We start from the raw sequence: 25,765 nt of genomic DNA, 5'->3' as shown, positions 1-25,765 counted from the left end.
CAGACAGATAAACAGACACACAGAGATACAGACAGATATACAGGCAGACAGATACACACAGGTTTATGTGCAACAGTGAAAACAAATAGAGTCTGAGAGCAAGGGTCTTTCTCGCACCAATCCCTAGTGCAAGATTCAGACTTCATCTTAGGGGCCATGGTGAAATTTACTGTCCAGTTAGTACAGTTAATACAGTATGATGCTGCTGATAGGGCAGGGTTACTCAAACTGATGCTGCCTGCATGACGCATTGCCGCAGCGAGTATTGTCAAATATTGTACAGCGGTGTGCATCAGCCGGCCCAGCCCAGCTGCCAGATGCACGGTCGTAAGTCGAGTGGACGTATGTCGAGCAGGTCGTAAGTCGGATGGTAGGTGTATATATATGGGAGACGACCAACTTGTTGAAAAAAAAAAAATATATATATATATATATATATATATATATACAGTGGACCCCCGCATAACGATGGCATCACATAGCGATTTTTCCGCATAACGATTACTTTTATCGCAAAATTTTTGCCGCGCATACCGATTAAAAACCCGCATACCGATTTTCGTCCGAGACGCGTCCAATGTGCCCTCAGCCAGCCTCACATGTGCCGCTCCGTCCCATTGTTTACCAGCCAGCCTCCGCGGTAACATCCAAGCATACACTCGGAATATTTCGTATTATTACAGTATTTTCGGTGCTGTTTCTGGAAAATAAGTGACCATGGGCCCCAAGAAAGCTTCTAGTGCCAACCCTACACCTCAAAGGGTAAGAATTACTATAGAGATGAAGAAAGAGATAATTGATAAGTATGAAAGTGGAGTGCGTATAGCCGACCTAGTCAAGCTGTACAAGAAACCCCAATCAACCATCGCTACTATTGTGGGCACCAGAAAGACAATCAAGGAAGCTGTTCTTGCCAAAGGTTCAACTGTGTTTTCGAAACAAAGATCGCAATTGATGGAAGATGTTGAGAGACTCTTATTGGTGTGGATAAATGAAAAACAGATAGCAGGAGATAGCGTCTCTCAAGCGATCATATGTGAAAAGGCTAGGAAGTTGCATGAGGATTTAATTAAAAAAATGCCTGCAACTAGTGATGATGTGAGTGAATTTAAGGCCAGCAAAGGTTGGTTTGAGAGATTTAAGAAGCGTAGTGGCATCCATAGTGTGATAAGGCATGGTGAGGCTGCCAGTTCGGACCACAAAGCGGCTGAAAAATATGTGCAGGAATTCAAGGAGTACATAGAAACTGAAGGACTGAAACCTGAACAAGTGTTTAATTGTGATGAAACAGGCCTGTTCTGGAAGAAAATGCCAAGCAGGACCTACATTACTCAGGAGGAAAAGGCACTCCCAGGACATAAGCCTATGAAAGACAGGCTTACTTTGTTGATGTGTGCCAATGCTACTGGTGATTGCAAAGTGAAGCCTTTATTAGTGTATCACTCTGAAACTCCCAGAGCGTTCAGGCAAAAGAATGTCCTCAAGGATAATTTGTGTGTGCTGTGGAGGGCAAACAGTAAGGCATGGGTCACTAGGGAATTTTTCTATAACTGGTTACACCATGCATTTGCCCCCAATGTGAAAAATTACCTAACTGAAAAGAAATTAGAACTTAAGTGCCTCCTGGTGTTAGACAATGCCCCTGGTCATCCTACAGACGTGGCAGAGCGACTTTATGGGGACATGAGCTTCATTAAGGTGAAGTTTTTGCCTCCTAATACCACTCCTCTCCTGCAGCCCATGGACCAGCAGGTTATTTCCAACTTCAAGAAACTGTACACAAAAGCTCTGTTTGAAAGGTGCTTTGTAATGACCTCAGAAACTCAACTGACTCTAAGAGAGTTTTGGAGAGATCACTTTAATATCCTCAATTGTGTAAACCTTATAGGTAAGGCTTGGGAGGAAGTGACAAAGAGGACCTTGAACTCTGCTTGGAAGAAACTGTGGCCAGAATGTGTAGACAAAAGGGATTTTGAAGGGTTTGAGGCTAACCCTGAGAATCCTGTGCCAGTTGAGGAATCCATTGTGGCATTGGGAAAGTCCTTGGGGTTGGAGGTTAGTGGGGAGGATGTGGAAGAGTTGGTGGAGGAGGACAATGAAGAACTAACCACTGATGAGCTGATAGATCAACTTCAAGAGCAAGAGGCCAGACCTGAGGAAACTGGTTCAGAGGAGGGGAGAGAGAAATTGAAGAAGTTGCCTACTACAAAGATAAAGGAAATCTGTGCTAAGTGGCTTGAAGTGCAAACCTTCATGGATGAAAATCACCCTCACACAGCTATTGCAAGCCGTGCTGGTGATTATTACACTGACAATGTTGTGAAACACTTTAGGCAAGTCATAAAGGAACGAGAGGTACAGGCCACTATGGACAGATATCTTGTGCGAAAGAAGTCCAGTGACTCTGAAGCTGGCCCTAGTGGCATTAAAAGAAGAAGGGAAGTAACCCCAGAAAAGGACTTACTACCTCAAGTCCTAATGGAAGGGGATTCCCCTTCTAAACACTAACACACTCTCTCCCCTCCTCCCATCCCATCAATCATCACCAGATCTTCAATAAAAGTAAGTGTCATTTAATTGTGCATGCCTTTTTCAGTTTGTGTGTATTAAAATTAACATTTCATGTGGTAAAAAAAATTTTTTTTCATACTTTTGGGCGTCTTGCACGGATTAATTTTATTTCCATTATTTCTTATGGGGAAAATTCATTCGCATAACAATTATTTCGCATAACGATGAGCCCTCTTGCACGGATTAAAATCGTTAACCGGGGGTCCACTGTATATATATATATATATATATATATATATATTTATTTTTTTTATTATCACACCGGCCGATTCCCACCAAGGCAGGGTGCCCTCAGACATGACATCTCCACTGCCTCCAGCCTTCTCCTCGCTGCAACATTCATCACCCACGCTTCACACCCATATAAGAGTGTTGGTAAAACTATACTCTCATACATTCCCCTCTTTGCCTCCAAGGACAAAGTTCTCTGTCTCCACAGACTCCTAAGTGCACCACTCACTCTTTTTCCCTCATCAATTCTATGATTCACCTCATCTTTCATAGACCCATCCGCTGACACGTCCACTCCCAAATATCTGAATACGTTCACCTCCTCCATACTCTCTCCCTCCAATCTGATATTCAATCTTTCATCACCTAATCTTTTTGTTATCCTCATAACCTTACTCTTTCCTGTATTCACCTTTAATTTTCTATATATATATATTTTTATTATTATCACACTGGCCGATTCCCACCAAGGCAGGGTAACCCGAAAAAGAAAAACTTTCACCATCATTCACTCCATCACTGTCTTGCCAGAAGGGTGCTTTACACTACAGTTTTTAAACTGCAACATTAACACCCCTCCTTCAGAGTGCAGGCACTGTACTTCCCATCTCCAGGACTCAAGTCCGGCCTGCCGGTTTCCCTGAATCCCTTCATAAATGTTACTTTGCTCACACTCCAACAGCACGTCAAGTATTAAAAACCATTTGTCTCCATTCACTCCTATCAAACACGCTCACGCATGCCTGCTGGAAGTCCAAGCCCCTCGCACACAAAACCTCCTTTACCCCCCTCCCTCCAACCTTTCCTAGGCCGACCCCTACCCCGCCTTCCTTCCACTACAGACTGATACACTCTTGAAGTCATTCTGTTTCGCTCCATTCTCTCTACATGTCCGAATCACCTCAACAACCCTTCCTCAGCCCTCTGGACAACAGTTTTGGTAATCCCGCACCTCCTCCTAACTTCCAAACTACGAATTCTCTGCATTATATTCACACCACACATTGCCCTCAGACATGACATCTCCACTGCCTCCAGCCTTCTCCTCGCTGCAACATTCATCACCCACGCTTCACACCCATATAAGAGCGTTGGTAAAACTATACTCTCATACATTCCCCTCTTTGCCTCCAAGGACAAAGTTCTTTGTCTCCACAGACTCCTAAGTGCACCACTCACTCTTTTTCCCTCACCAATTCTATGATTCACCTCATCTTTCATAGACCCATCTGCTGACACGTCCACTCCCAAATATCTGAATACGTTCACCTCCTCCATACTCTCTCCCTCAAATCTGATATCCAATCTTTCATCACCTAATCTTTTTGTTATCCTCATAACCTTACTCTTTCCTGTATTCACCTTTAATTTTCTTCTTTTGCACACCCTACCAAATTCATCCACCAATCTCTGCAACTTCTCTTCAGAATCTCCCAAGAGCACAGTGTCATCAGCAAAGAGCAGCTGTGACAACTCCCACTTTGTGGGTGATTCTTTATCTTTTAACTCCACGCCTCTTGCCAAGACCCTCGCATTTACTTCTCTTACAACCCTATCTATAAATATATTAAACAACCACGGTGACATCACACATCCTTGTCTAAGGCCTACTTTTACTGGGAAAAAATTTCCCTCTTTCCTACATACTCTAACTTGAGCCTCACTATCCTCGAAAAAACTCTTCACTGCTTTCAGTAACCTACCTCCTACACCATACACTTGCAATATCTGCCACATTGCCCCCCTATCAACCCTGTCATACGCCTTTTCTAAATCTATAAATGCCACAAAGACCTCTTTAGCCTTATCTAAATACTGTTCACTTACATGTTTCACTGTAAACACCTGGTCCACACACCCCCTACCTTTCCTAAAGCCTCCTTGTTCATCTGCTATCCTATTCTCCGTCTTACTCTTAATTCTTTCAATTACAGTGGACCCCCGGTTAACGAACTTTTTTCATTCCAGTAGTATGTTCAGGTGCCAGTACTGACCGAATTTTTTCCCATAAGGAATATTGTGAAGTAGATTAGTCCATTTCAGACCCCCAAACATACACGTACAAACGCACTTACATAAATACACTTACATAATTGGTCGCATTTGGAGGTTATCGTTCAGCGGGGGTCCACTGTATAACTCTACCATACACTTTACCAGGTATACTCAACAGACTTATCCCCCTATAATTTTTGCACTCTCTTTTATCCTCTTTGCCTTTATACAAAGGAACTATGCATGCTCTCTGCCAATCCCTAGGTACCTTACCCTCTTCTATACATTTATTAAATAATTGCACCAACCACTCCAAAACTATATCCCCACCTGCTTTTAACATTTCTATCTTTATCCCATCAATCCCGGCTGCCTTACCCCCTTTCATTTTACCTACTGCCTCACGAACTTCCCCCACACTCACAACTGGCTCTTCCTCACTTCTACAAGATGTTATTCCTCCTTGCCCTATACACGAAATCATGAGAGAAATGTTAAAAGCAGGGGGGGATATAGTGTTGGAGTGGTTGGTACTTTTGTTTAATAAATGTATGAAAGAGGGGAAGGTACCTAGGGATTGGCGGAGAGTATGTAGTCCCTTTATATCAAGGGAAAGGGGACAAAAGGGACTGTAAAAATTATAGAGGAATAAGTTTACTGAGTATACCAGGAAAAGTGTACGGTAGGGTTATAATTGAAAGAATTAGAGGTAAGACAGAATGTAGGATTGCGGATGAGCAGGGAGGCTTCAGAGTGGGTAGGGGATGTGTAGATCAAGTGTTTACATTGAAGCATATATGTGAACAGTATTTAGATAAAGGTAGGGAAGTTTTTATTGCATTTATGGATTTAGAAAAGGTATATGATAGAGTGGATAGAGGAGCAATGTGGCAGATGTTGCAAGTATATGGAATAGGTGGTAAGTTACTAAATGCTGTAAAGAGCTTTTATGAGGATAGTGAGGCTCAGGTTAGGGTGTGTAGAAGAGAGGGAGAATACTTCCCGGTAAAAGTAGGTCTTAGACAGGGATGTGTAATGTCACCATGGTTGTTTAATATATTTATAGATGGGGTTGTAAAAGAAGTAAATGCTAGGGTGTTCGGGAGAGGGGTGGGATTAAATTATGGGGAATCAAATTCAAAATGGGAATTGACACAGTTACTTTTTGCTGATGATACTGTGCTTATGGGAGATTCTAAAGAAAAATTGCAAAGGTTAGTGGATGAGTCTGAGAATGTGTGTAAAGGTAGAAAGTTGAAAGTGAACATAGAAAAGAGTAAGGTGATGAGGGTATCAAATGATTTAGATAAAGAAAAATTGGATATCAAATTGGGGAGGAGGAGTATGGAAGAAGTGAATGTTTTCAGATACTTGGGAGTTGACGTGTCGGCAGATGGATTTATGAAGGATGAGGTTAATCATAGAATTGATGAGGGAAAAAAGGTGAGTGGTGCATTGAGGTATATGTGGAGTCAAAAAACGTTATCTATGGAGGCAAAGAAGGGAATGTATGAAAGTATAGTAGTACCAACACTCTTATATGGATGTGAAGCTTGGGTGGTAAATGCAGCAGCGAGGAGACTGTTGGAGGCAGTGGAGATGTCCTGTCTAAGGGCAATGTGTGGTGTAAATATTATGCAGAAAATTCGGAGTGTGGAAATTAGGAGAAGGTGTGGAGTTAATAAAAGTATTAGTCAGAGGGCAGAAGAGGGGTTGTTGAGGTGGTTTGGTCATTTAGAGAGAATGGATCAAAGTAGAATGACATGGAAAGCATATAAATCTATAGGGGAAGGAAGAAGGGGTAGGGGTCGTCCTCAAAAGGGTTGGAGAGAGGGGCTAAAGGAGGTTTTGTGGGAGAGGGCCTTGGACTTCCAGCAAGCGTGCATGAGCGTATTCGATAGGACTGAATAGAGACGAATGGTACTTGGGACCTGACGATCTGTTGGAGTGTGAGCAGGGTAATATTTGGTGAAGGGATTCAGGGAAACCAGTTATTTTCATATAATCGGACTTGAGTCCTGGAAATGGGAAGTACAATGCCTGCACTTTAAAGGAGGGGTTTGGGATATTGGCAGTTTGGAGGGATATGTTGTGTATCTTTATACGTATATGCTTCTAAGCTGTTGTATTCTGAGCACCTCTGCAAAAGCAGTGATAATGTGTGAGTGTGGTGAAAGTGTTGAATGATGATGAAAGTATTTTCTTTTTGGGGATTTTCTTTCTTTTTTGGGTCACCCTGCCTCGGTGGGAGATGGCCAACTTGTTGAAAATATATATATATGTATATATATATGTATGTATGTATATATATATATATATATATATATATATATATATATATATATATATATATATATATATATATATATATATATATATATATATATATATATATATATATATATATATATATATATATATATATATATATATATATATATATATATATATATATATATATATATATATATATATATATATATATATATATATATATATATATATATATATATATATATATAGATATATATATATTAAAAAATATATATATATATATAAAAAATATATATATATATATATATATATATATATATATATATATATATATATATATATATATATATATATATATATATTTCAACAAGTCAGCCGTATGTGTAGTGTGATCTAAGTGTAAGTAGCAGCAGCAAGACGTACCTGAAATCTTGCATGTTTATAAAACAGACAAAAGACACCAGCAATCCTACCATCATGTAAAACAATTACAGGTTATCGTTTTACACTCACTTGGCAGGACGGTAGTACCTCCCTGGGTGGTTGCTGTCTACCAACTTATTACCTAGTTTTGAGGTATATGTGGAGGCAAAAAAATGTTATCTATGGAGGCAAAGAAGGGAATGTATGCAAGTATAATAGTACCAACACTCTTATATGGGTGTGAAGCTTGGGTTGTAAATGGTGCAGCGAGGAGGCGGTTGGAGGCAGTGGAGATGTCCTGTCTAAGGGCAATGTGTGGTGTAAATATTATGCAGAAAATTTGGCGTGTGGAAATTAGTAGGTGTGGAGTTAATAAAAGTATTAGTCAGAGGGCTGAAGAGAGGTTGTTGAGGTGGTTTGGTCATTTAGAGAGAATGGATCAAAGTAGAATGACATGGAGAGCATATAAATCTGTAGGGGAAGGAAGGCGGGGTAGGGGTCGTACCCAAAAGGGTTGGAGGGAGGGGGTAAAGGAGGTTTTGTGGGCAAGGGGCTTGGACTTCCAGCAAGCGTGCACGAGCGTGTTAAATAGGAGTGAATGGAGACGAATGGTATTTGGGACCTGACAAGCTGCTTGAGTGTGAGCAGGGTAATATTTAGTGAAGGGATTCTGGGAAACCGGTTATTTTATATAGCCGGACTTGAGTCCTTGAAATGGGAAGTGCACTTTAAAGGAGGGGTTTAGGATATTGGCAATTTGGAGGGGTATGTTGTGTATCTTTATACGTATATATTTCTAAACTGTTGTATTCTGAGCACCTTTAAGCCTCATTCGTCATTAAACAGGCAGCACTCACTTTGCATTGTTCTTTCCCTTTTTCCTTCCATAACTGAAGGATATATCTGAAAAATTAAAAGATTAGAACTAAAATTGGAATAAATTTTGACAAATACAGTGTTACAAGCAACAAAATTCTTAACTATAAGTGACCGAAAATGAGGGCATTTAGTTTTACTATTTATAAATATTTCAAGCTGCCACGGGCCACATACAATCTTGTGGCAGGCTACACATGGCCTGCAGTTTGGAGACCGTTGTTGTAAACCAAGAAAACTGTAGTACTGAAAGGATACTAAAACTTTTTCCTCACAGTGGTGGAACAATGAAATATGATTTAATCTGTTTTATTATTAATGGTCTAGAGTAAATCATTATTTAGAAAGTCTTTTTTGTAAAGGTAGAAAGTTGAAAGTGAACATAGATAAGAGTAAGGTGATGAGGTTATCAAATGATGTTGATGAAGAAAAATTGGATATCACACTGGAGAGAGGGAGTATGGAAGAAGTAAATGTTGTCAGATATTTGGGAGTTGATGTGTCAGTGGATGGGTTTATGAAGAATGAGGTTAACCATAGATTTGATGAAGCAAAAAAGGTGAGTTGTGCATTGAGGTATACGTGGGGACAAAAAAAAAAAAAAAAAGTTATTCATCGAGGCAAAGAAGGGAATGTGTGAAAGTATAGTGGTACCAACACTCTTATATAGGTTTGAAGCTTGGGTTGCAAATGCTGCAGCAAGGAGGCGACTGGAGGCAGTGGAGATGACCTAAGGGCAATGTGTGGCGTAAATATTATGCAGAGAATTCGGAGTGTGGAAATTAGGAGGAGGTGTGCAGTTACTAAAAGTATTAGTCAGAGGGCTGAAAATGGGTTGTTGAGGTGGACTGGTCATTTAGAGAGAATGGATCAAAGCAGAATGACTTGAAGAGCGCATAAATCTGTAGGGAAAGGAAGGTGGGGTAGGGGTCATCCTTGAAAAGGTTGGAGGGAGGGGGTAAAGGAGGTTTTGTGGGCGAGGGGCTTGGATTTCCAGCAAGCATGCATGAGTGTGTTAGATAGGAGTGAATGGAGACGAATATTTTTTGGGATCTGACAAGCTGTTGGAGTGTGAGCAGTGTAATATTTTGTGAAGGGATTCGGGGAAACCAGTTAGCTGGAGTTTAGTCCTGGAAATGGGAAGTACAATGCCTGCACTTTAAAGGAGGGGTTTGGGATATTAGCAGTTTGGAGGGACTTCTGAACTGTCGTATCTGAGTGCCTATGCAAAGACAGTGATTATGTATGAGTGAGGTGAAAGTGTTGAATAATGATGAAAGTATTTTCTTTTTGGGGATTTTCTTTCTTTTTGGGTCACCCTGCCTCAGTGGGAGATGACTGACGTGTTAAAAAAAAAAAAAATTGCTGTAAAGTGATTTCTGATGGGAACCCAAAAAATTTCTCAAAATGATTAAATATGCTAAATAGGCAACAAAGATGTAAAATTATACAATCACCCACTATGTGATAGTGCTTGAGCTTTGGAAATTTTCACATGTTCCATTTAAAAGATGACACCTCTCCTCCCATCCTCTATGTTTCAAAAGCTATTTATTGGAAGAACAGTCAAATCAGAAGTCATAGTATCAACTTCAATTTACACCATCACAGAGAGATATAAAGAAATTTTCAGCTAATCTATCCTTCTTGCTCAGCAAACTCTATGACTTTACCTTTCAAGTTTATCACATCTTCTGCCTATATATTCACATGTAGAGTATCTAGAGACTTGAAAACACTTGGTCTCTAAGTGAAACATTCTCTCAATGGTGTCCATTCTGCCTGTGTATGTCTGTTTTGCATATTATAGATAACCACACCAACAAAAAGTATAATATTCCTATCAATGATGCCTAATGACTTCAATTGTATTACCTGTAACCAAACCCATGCTCTCTCAGAGTTTCCTCAACGCCCGGAGCAGCTAGAGATGATACCCCTGGGAAGGAGTGCCAAGTGATGCCATCCACAGCAGCCAAAGGAGAACCATAAATCTTACATAACCGCTCAACCAGTAAGCTGATCCTGAAAATACAGTGACCTATTCAACCTCAAATTCTGAATGCTTTTCAAACATTAACAAAAATTTATGATTTTCAAAATTTTACAAAATTAACTAAAAATGTACCCATTTATAATGAGGAAACAGTAAAATACTTACTGCATATACACTATGTACCATACTGCATTTTCATGTTAATTATTGTACAGTACATAAAAAAATGAAAATTCACTGGCTTCCTAATTCAGTTGTTTCTGTTTTTTATTTTGCCAGAAAAACAGTCTCTCACCAAGGCGGCGTAATTTTTACTGCCATGACCCAAGTCTAGCTAACCAGTTTACCTGAATCGCATATACAGAACGTACTTGCTATCTTACTCACACTCAAGTGCACATCAAGCTATAAAAAAACACCAGACTGAAGGGCCTTTGTATAATGGATAAACCCTTTCAGAGTCCGTGCCGTAGATCTACGGCTTTATATTCAGGGTCCAAACCGTAGATCTACGCCATGAGCTCAGCTCACTCTGATAAGCTGTGAGTGGTAAATTTGGGCCAAGATATGAGAGAATACATCTATGTGGTATATGTGCACCACCTAATACACGCCAACTGGTGGGTCTAATGTACATTCACAAATGTGGTGATGATATTTATACAATTATTACAATATTGCATAACAGTAAATCTTCTATTTTTTGGTTTGAATAAAAATTCATTATGTGAATAAAAAATCAAAATGGAATTCATTTGTAAAGCCTCAAAACATAACTAATGAACAGAGGAAATGTTAGTTTAGTGCCAGGAATGTCTGCATTGTTTATTCTGGACACTATTTTGAAATTGGAATATTCTGAACTTTGTGTTAAATTGGCCACATTACCAATTTCCAATCACTTTATTTTGTAGTTGAAGCAATTGACTGGGCGATTTATTGTGCTCAGTCGATAGAATAGAAGTAATATTAGTGAAATAGCTAAGAATTTGGTCGACTGGAATAATGTAATTGTTCTAAAATGGGAGTCAAAGTCGGCAAAATTGCCGATTCGTAAATATCGCTGACACATCAAAATTCACGAGATCATAATTTTGTGAATTTTCCATCAAATTTCGTACTTTTTGTTTTATTACCTTCAAAAAAAATTATCTATTTCATAAGAACAAATAACAAAAATTTTTTTTTGAAAATTCTTGGACCCTGGTGTGCACTTTGAAATTTGGCCTCTGGATCCTGAAAGGGTTAATAGAGGAATCCATTATAACGAAATGTTGAAAATTTTTTTAAAAAAGTACACTAAAGTACTCTACACACAATTTAGAGATATAATGCTATAAACATTGAAAATAAAGAACTGAAAGTATAATTAAACAGTGGATTATGTCCATAATTTTATGCCTTTTATATTGCAGATTACTGTACACATTTTTGGAGTTCAGCACACAACCCCCTAAATTAAAAACTAATCATAGGATTTCACTCATATAACCTTAACCCTTTCAGGGTTTCCGACGTACTATTACGGCTTATGCACCAGGGTTTTTGACGTACTAGTACGCCTAAATTCTAGCACCCTCAAATCTAGTGAGAGAAAGCTGGTAGGCCTACATATGAAAGAATGGGTGTATGTGGTCAGCATGCGCAGTATAAAAAAAATTCTGCAGCACACAGTGCGTAATGAGAAAAAAAAAACCTTGACAGTGTTTTTAGTTTAAAACAGCGACTTTGCACTGTATTTTTGTATGGTATTTATGATGGTATTCTAGTTTTCCTGGTTTATTTTATAGAATGGAAGACATTTTACAGAAATTGATATGATTTTGATTGGTTTTACAATGAAAAGTACCTAGAAATTGAGCTCAAAGTAGCAGAAATCTTCGATTTTTGCCGAAGTTCAAAAGTAAACAAATCATGCTACGCGTCCAATACACGTCAACTTGTGAGTCTAATATTCTTTCACAAGTGTGCTGATACTATTTATACCATTTCTACACTAATACAATAGTCTGCATAACAGTAACTCTTCTATTTTTTGTGAGAATAAAAATTCAAAGTGGAAAGCAAAAGAATGTAAGAGGGGCATGGGGACGTGACTAATGAACAGAGGAAATGTTATTTTAGTGCCAGGAATGTCTTTCTTGTTTATTCTGGACCCTATTTGGAAATTGGCATCTTTTGAAATTTGTGTGAAATTGGCAAAATTGCTTAATTCTGACCACTTTATTGGATAGTTGAAATCAGTAAATGGGTGGTTTCTTGTACTCATTCGATAGAAAAAATGGAGTTCTAGAGAAATAGTTATGATTTTTGTCAACTAGTACACTGGAATTGGCCAAAAATAGGGCTCAAAGTGGGCAAAATCGCCGATGCATAAACATTGTCGAGACCGCTAACTTCACGAGAGCATAATTCCATAAGTTTTCCATCAAATTTCATACTTTTGGTGTCATTATGATCAGTTAAAGATTCTCTACCTTTTCATAAGAATTTTTTTTTTTTTTTTTTGAAAATTTGTTGACCCTGAGAAAAAGTCTGCGAGAGGGCCTGTCGACCCTGAAAGGATTAATAACTTTCCCATGCCCAAACCTCTTTTTTTCTGGTCATTCTTTCTTAACCAAATTGTTATATCTTGCAATTTTCATATTTTTTTTTATCTTTATGCAGTCAGAAAATATCCTGACAACCAGAGTATCTTGATCCTCATCCATGTGCTTTCTCTTGAATTATGGAAAATTACTTGCTTAAAGAAATTCAGTCTGTACTGAATCGTACAGCTATACTGATATTTTTCACTCCCACCTGAAGTTCCCACTAGACCCTATCTGTATGACCTGCACTGGTTCTTTATTAACCAACTGAATTTAAATTCTGTCTATTAACATTTAAAGCTACTAAGTAAGATGAGCTTAATTATCTTCCTGGCATGCTTGCACCTTTTACATCAAGTGTGGGAATGTTTCTAAGAATTGCTGAGGGTCCTTTCAGATTGATTGAGCCTCATACTGTTGGAAAGAAATCATTTACAGAAAGAGCCTTGTCTCATGTAGCTCCCAGATGATATAACAGGTCACCAGTCTCTGAAGAGTTAGGAATCTCTTCATTCTTCTAAGTCTCAGATAAAAGCACATTTCTTTCCTGGAGATTATGATCCTGATGATCATACTGTTACTATTGAATATAAATGCTAGTATTTTTTTTATTGTTGTTGTTGCATGTATAGTTTGGTATGCAAGTGCTTATGAATTTTTTGAAAGAAAAGGCACTCTTGAATTATAAAATCCAAAATTATTTATCATTAGTATTATTAACACAAACCTGATTAGAGCAATAGTTAAAGATATAGACACACACAAAATGAGAGCAAATCCGAAAAAAATTTATAATTCCCACATAATTTTATATTATTCATCGATTCTAATTCCATGAAATCTCTAGGAATTTAACCTTTGTGAATTTGGGGATTTGACTGATCATAAATGTGTTAGTGTTATGTTAAAAAATATATAATTAGCAGGCTTATAATTTGAAACTAAAACTTACAACCTAAACATGAAAGCAGCATCATACTGTACCTCTGAATATTATTATTTGATGAGCATATAAAAGAAAATACATTCTCAACTGCATCCTGATTCATTATTCTTACACCATGGAACTGTGGGGACACCGCAGCAAAATTAACATCAGCTTTAGACCACAAAGAGTACATGCTCTCCAGAGATATGTCCAACCGGAAATAGTTTCTCAATTCTTCCTTTAATTTATTTTCGCCAATATCATTTAATTCGTTAATTTCACAATCATAAATTTTTGTATACTGGTTATTTCTTATTCTTTTATTAGTTGGTGACATTTTTATGTCTTCAGTGTTTTTCCTTTTTGTAGCTTGACCAAAAGATGCTTTCTGTTTCATCTGGATTGTGGAGACCTGCTTTGATAAGTCTGTCTGTCTTGCAGACACATTCTCTGAGGAGTGAGTTTGGAACATGATATGAGAGTCATCTTGAGAGAGTGTCCAAACCCTATTTCTGATAATTCCTCTCCATTGCCCAGGACTGATTTCACGCCATCTGAAATTATTTAAATTAGCAGTGTGCATAGAAGCTTTGTTACACATAAATGACAATAAAATAATAAATGTACCTCACACACCAGTAATTACATTATACTACTCTCTAATCAATCCTTACCTCACCTATGCTATTTGTGCCTGAGGATCCACTACAGTAAAATCACCTAGGAAATAATAACTCAACAAAGTTAAGCTGCTGTATGAATAATTGCCCAGTCCAGTGGCAGGCAACACACTCCCCAACTCCTAAAGAGCTTAATCCTATTTAATATACATAAAATTCATTCATACTTCTATGCATATGACATAACAGGACAATAAATTCTGGTATTAATCCTGCCTTAAAACTTTTTCTTGGTAGTTGCAATAGAACTCATAGGCATAATACTAAACACAAAAATCTCCATGATATTTCCAGTATCCAATTCAACCTGTGTAAAAATTCAATGAGCATAAAAATCTGGAACTCTTTACATAAAGATTCTAGATGCTCACTATCAGCTAACCACTTCTAGGGTACCTTAATGTGATCCTGGCAACAATATAATAGTTATTCCAGACATAAGTTGTTAAGTTCAAAGTTGCCTGAAATGCTCTGCATAAATAAGGAACTTTCGTTGTGTGAAATGTAATGTCATCCAATTTTTTACAAACGATATATCACGTGGAAATACATTCACTGATTGATTCTGAATGATTTACCTCAAAATAATGCCAAAGTGGGACAAAGAAACAAACATTAGTAATTAAGCTTTTATTCAGGTATAGGTACATAAATACAGTTACATAAATTATCATACATTGCAGCATATGTGTTGATTACCTAGGATAACCCAAAAAAAAGTCAGTGACTTATTTCCATTGGGGCCCTTGTAATGCATCATACTTAAACCTTAAAGGTTAAAACAGCTAAGTAGCTCAACTATGTGAAAAGCAGTTACAATAAAAGGAGATATACAAGGAATAAAGTAAACTGAGTTATTCACATTAAAATTAAAGAGAGGATCAGATCACAGTAATGGGTACATGAATGTAAGCTATACAAGAAATCGCTCTCCTCCCTTTCTGCTGCTCCATTCATTAGGTACCTTTTGGGTCTCTTCCCAAATTGGCTCATGCTGACAGGCTTTGACATATGCAGGCAGTCCATTTCATTCCTTTATTGCTGCACAATAAAAGGTGTTTGAAGTCTGACCACCTACAGTGGGTACTACAAAGTTGTGTTCCCTTTTGGGTTACCCTAGATAATCTACACATATGCTGCTGTGTGATAATTTATGTAACTATATTTATGCGTACCTATAACTGAATGAACTTACTTGCTTGCTTAGTGTAATTGCTTTGGGTTCCCAGCCCTGAAAAACTTGGCAGCAAGATATTCTGGACACTGCTTGTGAGCAATTTTATAAACGTGATTTAACATCAGTTGTTTTATTGTCTTCAACACTCAGCATATCCAGTTCTCGTAATTCATCCTGGCCTACATATGCTCTCTTGGACCCGGGACAAGGATGAATATCACCATTTTGTTCTGGGTGATTTGTAGTCTATCTTTCATTTTTTTTTTTAAAGCAAAGTACTTTGAAGAGCATTGTATAAGAACTAGGCATAGGGTCCTGCAAACCTCAGTAGGTGACACTGTGTTTGTCTGTAGAGGAATTTTAGTTTAACATTCACTTTCTTTACTACACTGTTCCCTTCAGTTCTCCTGACATGCTTGGGTCAAAGGGCCAGATATTTCACTGAAGATACTAAAGTGATGGCTTCCCCATTACAAACCATACCCCCGGCCAGGATTGAACCCGCGGTCATAGAGTCTCAAAACTCCAGCCCGTCGCGTTTGTTTGTTTGTTTGTTTGCAATCGTGTCATTACGATTTCTTGAGTCATGTTCCCCATTACACTTGACATTAAAATTATTTACCCTTTTCTGTCTATTTTTTGTGCCAAAGAGTATGGCTTTCTTTTCCCCAAAGTGTAACAATAATTTGTTGTCTACTAGCCATTTGTTGCACGACTCTAATTCTAGTGATAGTACATTAGCTATATCTTATGGGTTTTTAACTGACACTAACAGAGCACTGTCATCTGCATACAACAGAAGCTTACACTTGACACTGAGGGACATGTCATTCACATAACATAGGAACAATAAGGGACCCAGAATACTATTTTGTGAACCCCACGTGCTATTGGCAGGGGTTCGGATTCTGTGTTGTTGATCTTGGCAGTTTGTTTCCTGTTGCTCTGGTAGGACTTAAACCTGTCTACAGAACCTATGCCAATTGCTTGTAGTTTCTTACATAATATATTATGGTTGACCACATCAAGACCTTTTGCAAGTCTAAGGTCAAAATACCTATGAGATTCCCTAGCCACATTTCAGTTCACAGGTAGTCCATCAGATTAATTTGGGAGGTGTTGAGTAAGATTTGAAACCTGATTGGTAACTATGGAGAATGTTTTTGTCTCCAAGATACTCAGCTACAGCCTCTCCTCACTTAATGACGGAGTTTCATTCCTAATACCGCATAGGTAAACGAATTTGTTGCTAAACGAGGAGCATACTGTAATGGTAGTGGGTTTATGTCAACCATCTTTGATATTGCTTTAATGTCACCTTTGCACCATTGATAACATGTTTAGTATGTTTTTAAATGTTTATACAGTGTATTGTACTGTATATCATAATAAACAGAATGGAGGAAATCAGCTCTAATATACATTATTTAGGTATGCATACTGGTCAGTAAGCCCGTCGTAAATCCGAGTCATCAGTAAATGAGTACGTCGCTCAGTGAGGAAAGGCTGTACTTAACAGTACACCACCTTCTCTAGAATTTTGGACATCACACTGAGTACACCAGCAGACCTATAGTTCCTGACATCAGACCTATTATTTTTCTTGAAGACAGGAGTAACTCTGGCCTTGAACCCCTCTTGGACAGTGTTAATGCAATGGACAAATTTACTATGTGCACAATGAGGACTGGCAATTCAGAGGCACTATCTTTTAGGAACTTAGCCAGATACCCAAGATGTTATCTGGGCTGATGCTTTTAGTTGGGCTTAATTTGCTGTTCTTTTCATGTGAAGTCATAAGATACACCCACTAGTTGGTAACTGGGTGATGCCATTAATAGTATAAGAATTGAGACACTTGTGCAACACATGGGAATCTTTATTGAAGAAACGTTTCGCCACACAGTGGCTTCATCAGTCCAATACAAAGTAGAAATGGGTAAGGAGAGGAGGAGTTCGAGGTAATCAGTCCCTCAACCTGGAATCAATGTGTTCACTCCATCACTCTAGTAGGAAGTGCAGCATAGGGCCAGAGAGGTGGCAGTCAGATGAGTTGAAGCAGGAGGAGGCGGGATCACAGTGGGACCTGCCACTTGTGTAAGTAGGTCGTCGTCCAAAGGTTGGGCAAGCGTTGAAGTCTTTGTACCAAGATCCCATGATGTTGCAGTGTCTGACAGATGTGGTGAATGGTTTTGAAAACTGACAAGTTGAAGAATTGAGACGCCTGCCCAACCTTTGGACGACGACCTACTTACACAAGTGGCAGGTTCCACTGTGATCTCACCTCCTCCTGCTTCAACTCATCTGACTGCCGTATATAAGCCACCTCTCTGGCCCTATGCTGCACTTCCTACAAGAGGGATGGACTGAGCACATCGATTCCAGGTTGAGGGACTGATTACCTCGAACTCCTCCTCTCCTTACCCATTTCTACTTTGTATTGGACTGATGAAGCCACTGTGTGGTGAAACATTTCTTCAATAAAGATTCCCATGTGTTGCACAAGTGTCTCAATTCTTCAACTTGTCTGTTTTCAAAACCATTCACCACATCTGTCAGACACTGCAACATCATGGGATCTTGGTACAAAGACTTCAACGCTTGCCCAACCTTTGGACGACGACCTACTTACACGAGTGGCAGGTCCCACTGTGATCCCACCTCCTCCTGCTTCAACTCATCTGACTGCCGTATATAAGCCACCTCTCTGGCCCTATGCTGCACTTCCTACAAGAGGGATGGACTGAACACATCGATTCCAGGTTGAGGGACTGATTACCTCGAACTCCTCCTCTCCTTACCCATTTCTACTTTGTATTGGACTGATGAAGCCACTGTGTGGTGAAACGTTTCTTCAATAAAGATTCCCATGTGTTGCACAAGTGTCTCAATTCTTCAACTTGTCGGTTTTCAAAACCATTCACCACATTAATAGTATAGTTTGTTTTAAACATATCGGAGTCTGTGTTAAAGGTATTTGATGCACCCGGAAGTTTCTTTACCAATGTTGATGCAACAGTTGTGTAGTATGAATTAAAACAATTTGTCATTTTAGTAGTTTCATGGCATACCTCATTATCAATATTTAGCACTGTGTTTGATCTATCTATGGGTTTACGGCTATACCCCAGCTCTAAAAGTTGTTGACAGAGCTTCCAGAGGTTATTCTTGCATTCTTTGATTTTTGAGAAATAGTGCCTTGCCTTTGCTCCTTCTATAAGACTCTGCACTCTGTTCCTTACCCATTGGAATTCATTTAGAACTGCAATATCCTGTCTGTTTCCCTTAAACTTTTAGCAACTATTCCCTGAATTTAATATTATCCAATATCTCTGCAGTAACTCAGGGACCGATCCGTTGTTTAATCCTAACCTCAGACCACAGGACAGTGCCCTGTGGACCAGTGGCTAAAGCTCCCACTTCACACGGCAAGGGTCCGGGTTAGATTCCTGGTGAGGGTAGAAACACTGGGTGCGTTTCCTTACACTGATTGTCCATGTATCCTTTAAGTAAAATGGGTACCTGGCAGTTAGTCAACTGGTGTTTACCTGGAGTTTACCTGGAGAGAGTTCCGGGGGTCAACGCCCCCGTGGCCCGGTCTGTGACCAGGCCTCCTGGTGGATCAGAGCCTGATCAACCAGGCTGTTGCTGCTGGCTGCACGCAAACCAACGTACGAGCCACAGCCCGGCTGGTCAGGAACCGACTTTAGGTGCTTGTCCAGTGCCAGCTTGAAGACTGCCAGGGGTCTGTTGGTAATCCCCCTTATGTATGCTGGGAGGCAGTTGAACAGTCTCGGGCCCCTGACACTTACTGTATGGTCTCTTAACGTGCTAGTGACACCCCTGCTTTTCATTGGGGAGATGTTGCATCGTCTGCCAAGTCTTTTGCTTTCGTAGCGAGTGATTTTCGTGTGCAAGTTCGGTACTAGTCCCTCTAGGATTTTCCAGGTGTATATAATCATGTATCTCTACCGCCTGCGCTCCAGGGAATACAGTTTTAGGAACCTCAAGCGCTCCCAGTAATTGAGGTGTTTTATCTCTGTTATGCGCGCCGTGAAGGTTCTCTGTACATTTTCTAGGTCAGCAATTTCACCTGCCTTGAAAGGTGCTGTTAGTGTGCAGCAATATTCCAGCCTAGACAGAACAAGTGAACTGAAGAGTGTCATCATGGGCTTGGCCTCCCTAGTTTTGAAGGTTCTCATTATCCATCCTGTCATTTTTCTAGCAGATGCGATTGATACAATGTTATGGTCCTTGAAGGTGAGATCCTCCGACATGATCACTCCCAGGTCTTTGACGTTGGTGTTTCACTCTATTTTGTGGCCAGAATTTGTTTTGTACTCTGATGAAGATTTAATTTCCTCGTGTTTACCATATCTGAGTAATTGAAATTTCTCATCGTTGAACTTCATATTGTTTTCTGCAGCCCACTGAAAGATTCAGTTGATGTCCGCCTGGAGCCTTGCAGTGTCTGCAATGGAAGACACTGTCATGCAGATTCGGGTGTCATCTGCAAAGGAAGACACGGTGCTGTGGCTGACATCCTTGTCTATGTCGGATATGAGGATGACGAACAAGATGGGAGAGAGTACTGTGCCTTGTGGAACAGAGCTTTTCACCGTAGCTGCCTCGGACTTTACTCTGTTGACGACTACTCTCTGTGTTCTGTTAGTGAGGAAATTATAGATCCATCGACCGACTTTTCCTGTTATTCCTTTAGCATGCATTTTGTGCGCTATTACGCCATGGTCACACTTGTCAAAGGCTTTTGCAAAGTCTGTATATATTACATCTGCATTCTTTTTATCTTCTAGTGCATCTGAGTATATTGTTTTTGGTATGGTGACATTTCTTATCAGATCATCATTGTTAGTGAAGATGAGGTCTAGTGTATTCTCCAGTCTAGTAGGCTCTATTATTTGCTGGTTTAAATTGAATTTTGTGCAGAGATTTAAAAGCTCGTGTGAGTGTGAGTTTTCATCAGAGCTGCCTCCTTGTGTTATTACTGCAACAATATTATTTGCTATATTCCTCCATTTTAGGTGCCTTAAGTTGAAATCCCCCAGGAGCAAGATGTTGGGTGCAGGAGCTGGAAGATTTTCCAGACAGTGGTCAATTTTTAACAGCTGTTCCTGGAATTGCTGGGATGTTGCATCCGGAGGCTTGTAGACTACCACAATGACTAGGTTTTGGTTCTCGACCTTTACTGCTAAAACTTCCACTACATCATTTGAGACATTAAGCAGTTCTGTGCAAACAAGTGACTCTGCAATGTACAGGCCAACCCCCCCCTTTTGCCTGTTCACTCTGTCACATCTGTATAGGTTGTAACCTGGGATCCATATTTCGTTGACCAAGTGATCCTTTATGTGGGTCTCAGTGAAAGCTACGAACATTGCCTTTGCCTCTGCAAGCAGTCCACGGATGAAAGGTATTTTGTTGTTTGTTGCTGGCTTTAGACCCTGTATATTTGCAAAGAAGAATGTCATCGGACTGGTGGTATTGTTGGTACTGGGGGGGGGGGGATCGCATCCTGGGACAAAATTGACCTAATGACCCCATGGCCCGGCTGGCAATGCTCTCGCTTCACACACGGAGGGCCCGGGTTCGATTCCTGGCGAGGTAGAAACATTTCAACGTGTAAGTAAGTAAGTAAGTAAGTTTATTCAGGTATACACAAATACAGTTACATAGAATTATCATACATAGCAGCATATGTGTAGAGAACTTAGGATAACCCAAAAAAGTCAGACAGAGTGACTTATTTCCATTGGGGTCCTTTTACCTTATTATTATAATATGAAGGTTATAATATTTTCTTATTATTCTACAATGAAGATAACATCTTATTATCATACTAAAAAGACTATCTACTACACGAGGGTCATTACTAGGAATATGGTAAAATTTACACATATGTTAGCTAAAAAATAGAAAATCATTCCCCTCCCTTTCTGTAGCTACATTCATCAGACACCTTTTGGCACTCTTCTTGAACTGGTTCATACTATGACTGGCTTTGACATGTGCGGGCAGTCTGTTCCATTCCTTTATTGCTGTACAATAAAAGGTGTTTGAAGCCTGTCCAATGATTGTGGGTACTACAAAGTTGTGCTCTCTCCCCCTAGTACTATGATTGCTTTGGTTCCCAACCTTGACAAAATTGACAGCAAGATATTCTGGACACTGTGAGCAATTTTATAAACATGATTTAGCTTCAGTTGTTTTACTCTGTCTTCAACATTCAGCATATCCAACTGCTGTAATTCATCCTGGCCTACATGTTCTCTTGGTCCCAGCCCCAGGATGAATCTTACGATTTTGTTCTGGGTGATTTGCAGTCTATCTTTCAGTTTTTTTGTCAAGGCAGAGTACCATGAAGAGCAAGCGTAATCCATATGGCATTGTATAAGGGCTAGACATAGGGTCCTGCGAGCCTCAGTAGGTAGACACTGTGCTTGTCTATATAGGAACTTCAGTCTGGCATTCGCTTTCTTTACTTTCCTTACACCTGTTGTTCTGTTCACCTAGCACCAAGTAGGTACCTGGGTGTTAGTCGACTGGTGTGGATCGCATCCTGGGGGACAATACTGAGGACCCCCAATGGAAATAAGACAGACAGTACTCGATGTCGTACTGGCTATCTTGGGTTATCTTGGGTGGCTAACCCTCTGGGGTTAAAAATCCGAAGAAATCTTATCTTATTTAAATCTGTGGGAAATGCTCAGCATAACAAGTGGCTGACTGTATAGTAGTATATCATTGATGTCAACTAGACCTGTATACCCTGTACACGTACTTGTAGTACATAAATAATGATATTAAGGATGGCTGTGAACATGGTTTTGAATTTTTCCCAAGCATTATTTACGTCAGTGTAACTTGTTATCACCTATGTTTAAAAGTCTCCACGATCTTACCTAGGTAAAACATTATTATTATAATCAAAAAGAAGCGCTAAGCCACAAGGAGGCAAAAATTAGAAAGATAAGTCTAGATTAATTTACCTGAATGACTGCCCACACTGGAGGGTGATATCAAGACGCAGCTCAGACTTGGCACACTTTAATCTGAAGACCCTCGACCCAGGACACATCTTCTCCTTGTTGGGTTTATAAGGATTGCTGACAACTTACAGTGTCAAGCCCTGCTTACCCATGCAATAATAATAATAATTATTATTATAACATTAATTAAGAATAATAATAATAATAATAATAATAATAATAATTAATAAAATATAGCCTACTATGACAAATTTCTGGATGCTGTAGATTTATTTATTTATTTATTATTATTTGGACATGATATATAGTTGTACAAAGAAATACAGTGGTTGAGTGTACATGCCAAAATCCCCTTGTATGCAGAGTATTATGGGCAGGCTTAAAATTAACGTAAGATTAACTAAGCAATGATATATTCAGTGGTAAAAATTACAGTAAACAAATTACAACATGAAGTACAAATGAGTATTTCAAATAAGAAGCTTTATTGTTGTACAAATTTGTAACATAACAATATATAACAAAATGATCAATATACTATATGAAGTCATATAATTTATTAATCCGATCAAATCGAATAAAACCAATGATTCCTGGTTCCTGACCAGCCGGGCTGTGGCTCGTACGATGGTTTGCGTGCAGCCAGCAGTAACAGCCTGGTTGATCAGGCTCTGATCCACCAGGAGGCCTGGTCACAGACCAGGCCGCGGGGGCGTTGACCCCCGGAACTCTCTGGAGTTTACCTGGAGAGAGTTCCGGGGGTCAACGCCCCCGCGGCCCGGTCTGTGACCAGGCCTCCTGGTGGATCAGCGCCTGATCAACCAGGCTGTTGCTGCTGGCTGCACGCAAACCAACGTACGAGCCACAGCCCGGCTGATCAGGAACTGACTTTAGGTGCTTGTCCAGTGCCAGCTTGAAGACTGCCAGGGGTCTGTTGGTAATCCCCCTTATGTGTGCTGGGAGGCAGTTGAACAGTCTCGGGCCCCTGACACTTATTGTATGGTCTCTTAACGTGCTAGTGACACCCCTGCTTTTCATTGGGGGGATGGTGCATCGTCTGCCAAGTCTTTTGCTTTCATAGTGAGTGATTTTCGTGTGCAAGTTCGGTACTAGTCCCTCTAGGATTTTCCAGGTGTATATAATCATGTATCTCTCCCTCCTGCGTTCCAGGGAATACAGGTTTAGGAACCTCAAGCGCTCCCAGTAATTGAGGTGTTTTATCTCCGTTATGCGCGCCGTGAAAGTTCTCTGTACATTTTCTAGGTCGGCAATTTCACCTGCCTTGAAAGGTGCTGTTAGTGTGCAGCAATATTCCAGCCTAGATAGAACAAGTGACCTGAAGAGTGTCATCATGGGCTTGGCCTCCCTAGTTTTGAAGGTTCTCATTATCCATCCTGTCATTTTTCTAGCAGATGCGATTGATACAATGTTATGGTCCTTGAAGGTGAGATCCTCCGACATAATCACTCCCAGGTCTTTGACGTTGGTGTTTCGCTCTATTTTGTGGCCAGAATTTGTTTTGTACTCTGATGAAGATTTAATTTCCTCATGTTTACCATATCTGAGTAATTGAAATTTCTCATCGTTGAACTTCATATTGTTTTCTGCAGCCCACTGAAAGATTTGGTTGATGTCCGCCTGGAGCCTTGCAGTGTCTGCAATGGAAGACACTGTCATGTAGATTCGGGTGTCATCTGCAAAGGAAGACAAGGTGCTGTGGCTGACATCCTTGTCTATGTCGGATATGAGGATGAGGAACAAGATGGGAGCGAGTACTGTGCCTTGTGGAACAGAGCTTTTCACCGTAGCTGCCTCGGACTTTACTCTGTTGACGACTACTCTCTGTGTTCTGTTAGTGAGGAAATTATAGATCCATCGACCGACTTTTCCTGTTATTCCTTTAGCACGCATTTTGTGCGCTATTACGCCATGGTCACACTTGTCGAAGGCTTTTGCAAAGTCTGTATATATTACATCTGCATTCTTTTTGTCTTCTAGTGCATTTAGGACCTTGTCGTAGTGATCCAATAGTTGAGACAGACAGGAGCGACCTGTTCTAAACCCATGTTGCCCTGGGTTGTGTAACTGATGGGTTTCTAGATGGGTGGTGATCTTGCTTCTTAGGACCCTTTCAAAGATTTTTATGATATGGGATGTTAGTGCTATTGGTCTGTAGTTCTTTGCTGTTGCTTTACTGTCCCCTTTGTGGAGTGGGGCTATGTCTGTTGTTTTTAGTAACTGTGGGACGACCCCCGTGTCCATGCTCCCTCTCCATAGGATGGAAAAGGCTCGTGATAGGGGCTTCTTGCAGTTCTTGATGAACACAGAGTTCCATGAGTCTGGCCCTGGGGCAGAGTGCATGGGCATGTCATTTATCGCCTGTTCGAAGTCATTTGGCGTCAGGATAACATCGGATAGGCTTGTGTTGATCAAATTTTGTGGCTCTCTCATAAAAAATTCATTTTGATCTTCGACTCTCAGTTTGGTTAGCGGCTTGCTAAAAACTGAGTCATATTGGGACTTGAGTAGCTCACTCATTTCCTTGCTGTCATCTGTGTAGGACCCATCTTGTTTAAGTAGGGGCCCAATACTGGACGTTGTTCTCGATTTTGATTTGGCATAGGAGAAGAAATACTTTGGGTTTCTTTCGATTTCATTTATGGCTTTTAGTTCTTCCCGCGATTCCGGACTCCTAAAGGATTCTTTTAGCTTAAGTTCGATGCTTGCTATTTCTCTGACCAGTGTCTCCCTACGCATTTCAGATATATTGACCTCTTTTAGCCGCTCTGTTATTCTTTTCCGTCGCCTGTAAAGGGAGCGCCTGTCTCTTTCTATTTTACATCTACTCCTTTTTCTTAGAGGAATAAGCCTTGTGCATACATCGAGTGCCACCGAGTTAATCTGTTCTAGGCATAAGTTGGGGTCTGTGTTGCTTAGTATATCTTCCCAGCTTATATCGGTTAGGACTTGGTTTACTTGGTCCCACTTTATGTTTTTGTTATTGAAGTTGAATTTG

At 39.8% G+C, this 25,765-nt stretch overlaps 1 protein-coding gene across 4 annotated transcripts in view; it reads right to left on the bottom strand.

The window, feature by feature from the left end:
• Window positions 1-25,765, bottom strand: part of Ogg1 (8-oxoguanine DNA glycosylase) — an 82,270-nt gene that overhangs the window by 43,213 nt on the left and 13,292 nt on the right. For 3 of the 4 annotated variants that reach the window (XM_070091469.1, XM_070091471.1, XM_070091470.1), the window contains exons 2-4: window positions 22,750-22,889; window positions 13,942-14,439; window positions 10,246-10,395 (exon numbers count right to left, since the gene is read on the bottom strand). In XM_070091469.1, the coding sequence (XP_069947570.1) occupies window positions 10,246-10,395; window positions 13,942-14,439; window positions 22,750-22,838 (737 nt within the window). In that variant the 5' untranslated portion in view covers window positions 22,839-22,889. The remainder of the gene's footprint in view (window positions 1-10,245; window positions 10,396-13,941; window positions 14,440-22,749; window positions 22,890-25,765) is intronic. The other variant, XM_070091472.1, reaches the window with a different exon arrangement.

The sequence above is a fragment of the Cherax quadricarinatus genome, chromosome 35, assembly GCF_038502225.1.
Source record: "Cherax quadricarinatus isolate ZL_2023a chromosome 35, ASM3850222v1, whole genome shotgun sequence".
Taxonomy (NCBI): domain Eukaryota; kingdom Metazoa; phylum Arthropoda; class Malacostraca; order Decapoda; family Parastacidae; genus Cherax; species Cherax quadricarinatus.
Note: the sequence above shows the minus strand (reverse complement) of the source record. Positions and strands in the feature narration are given on the sequence as shown.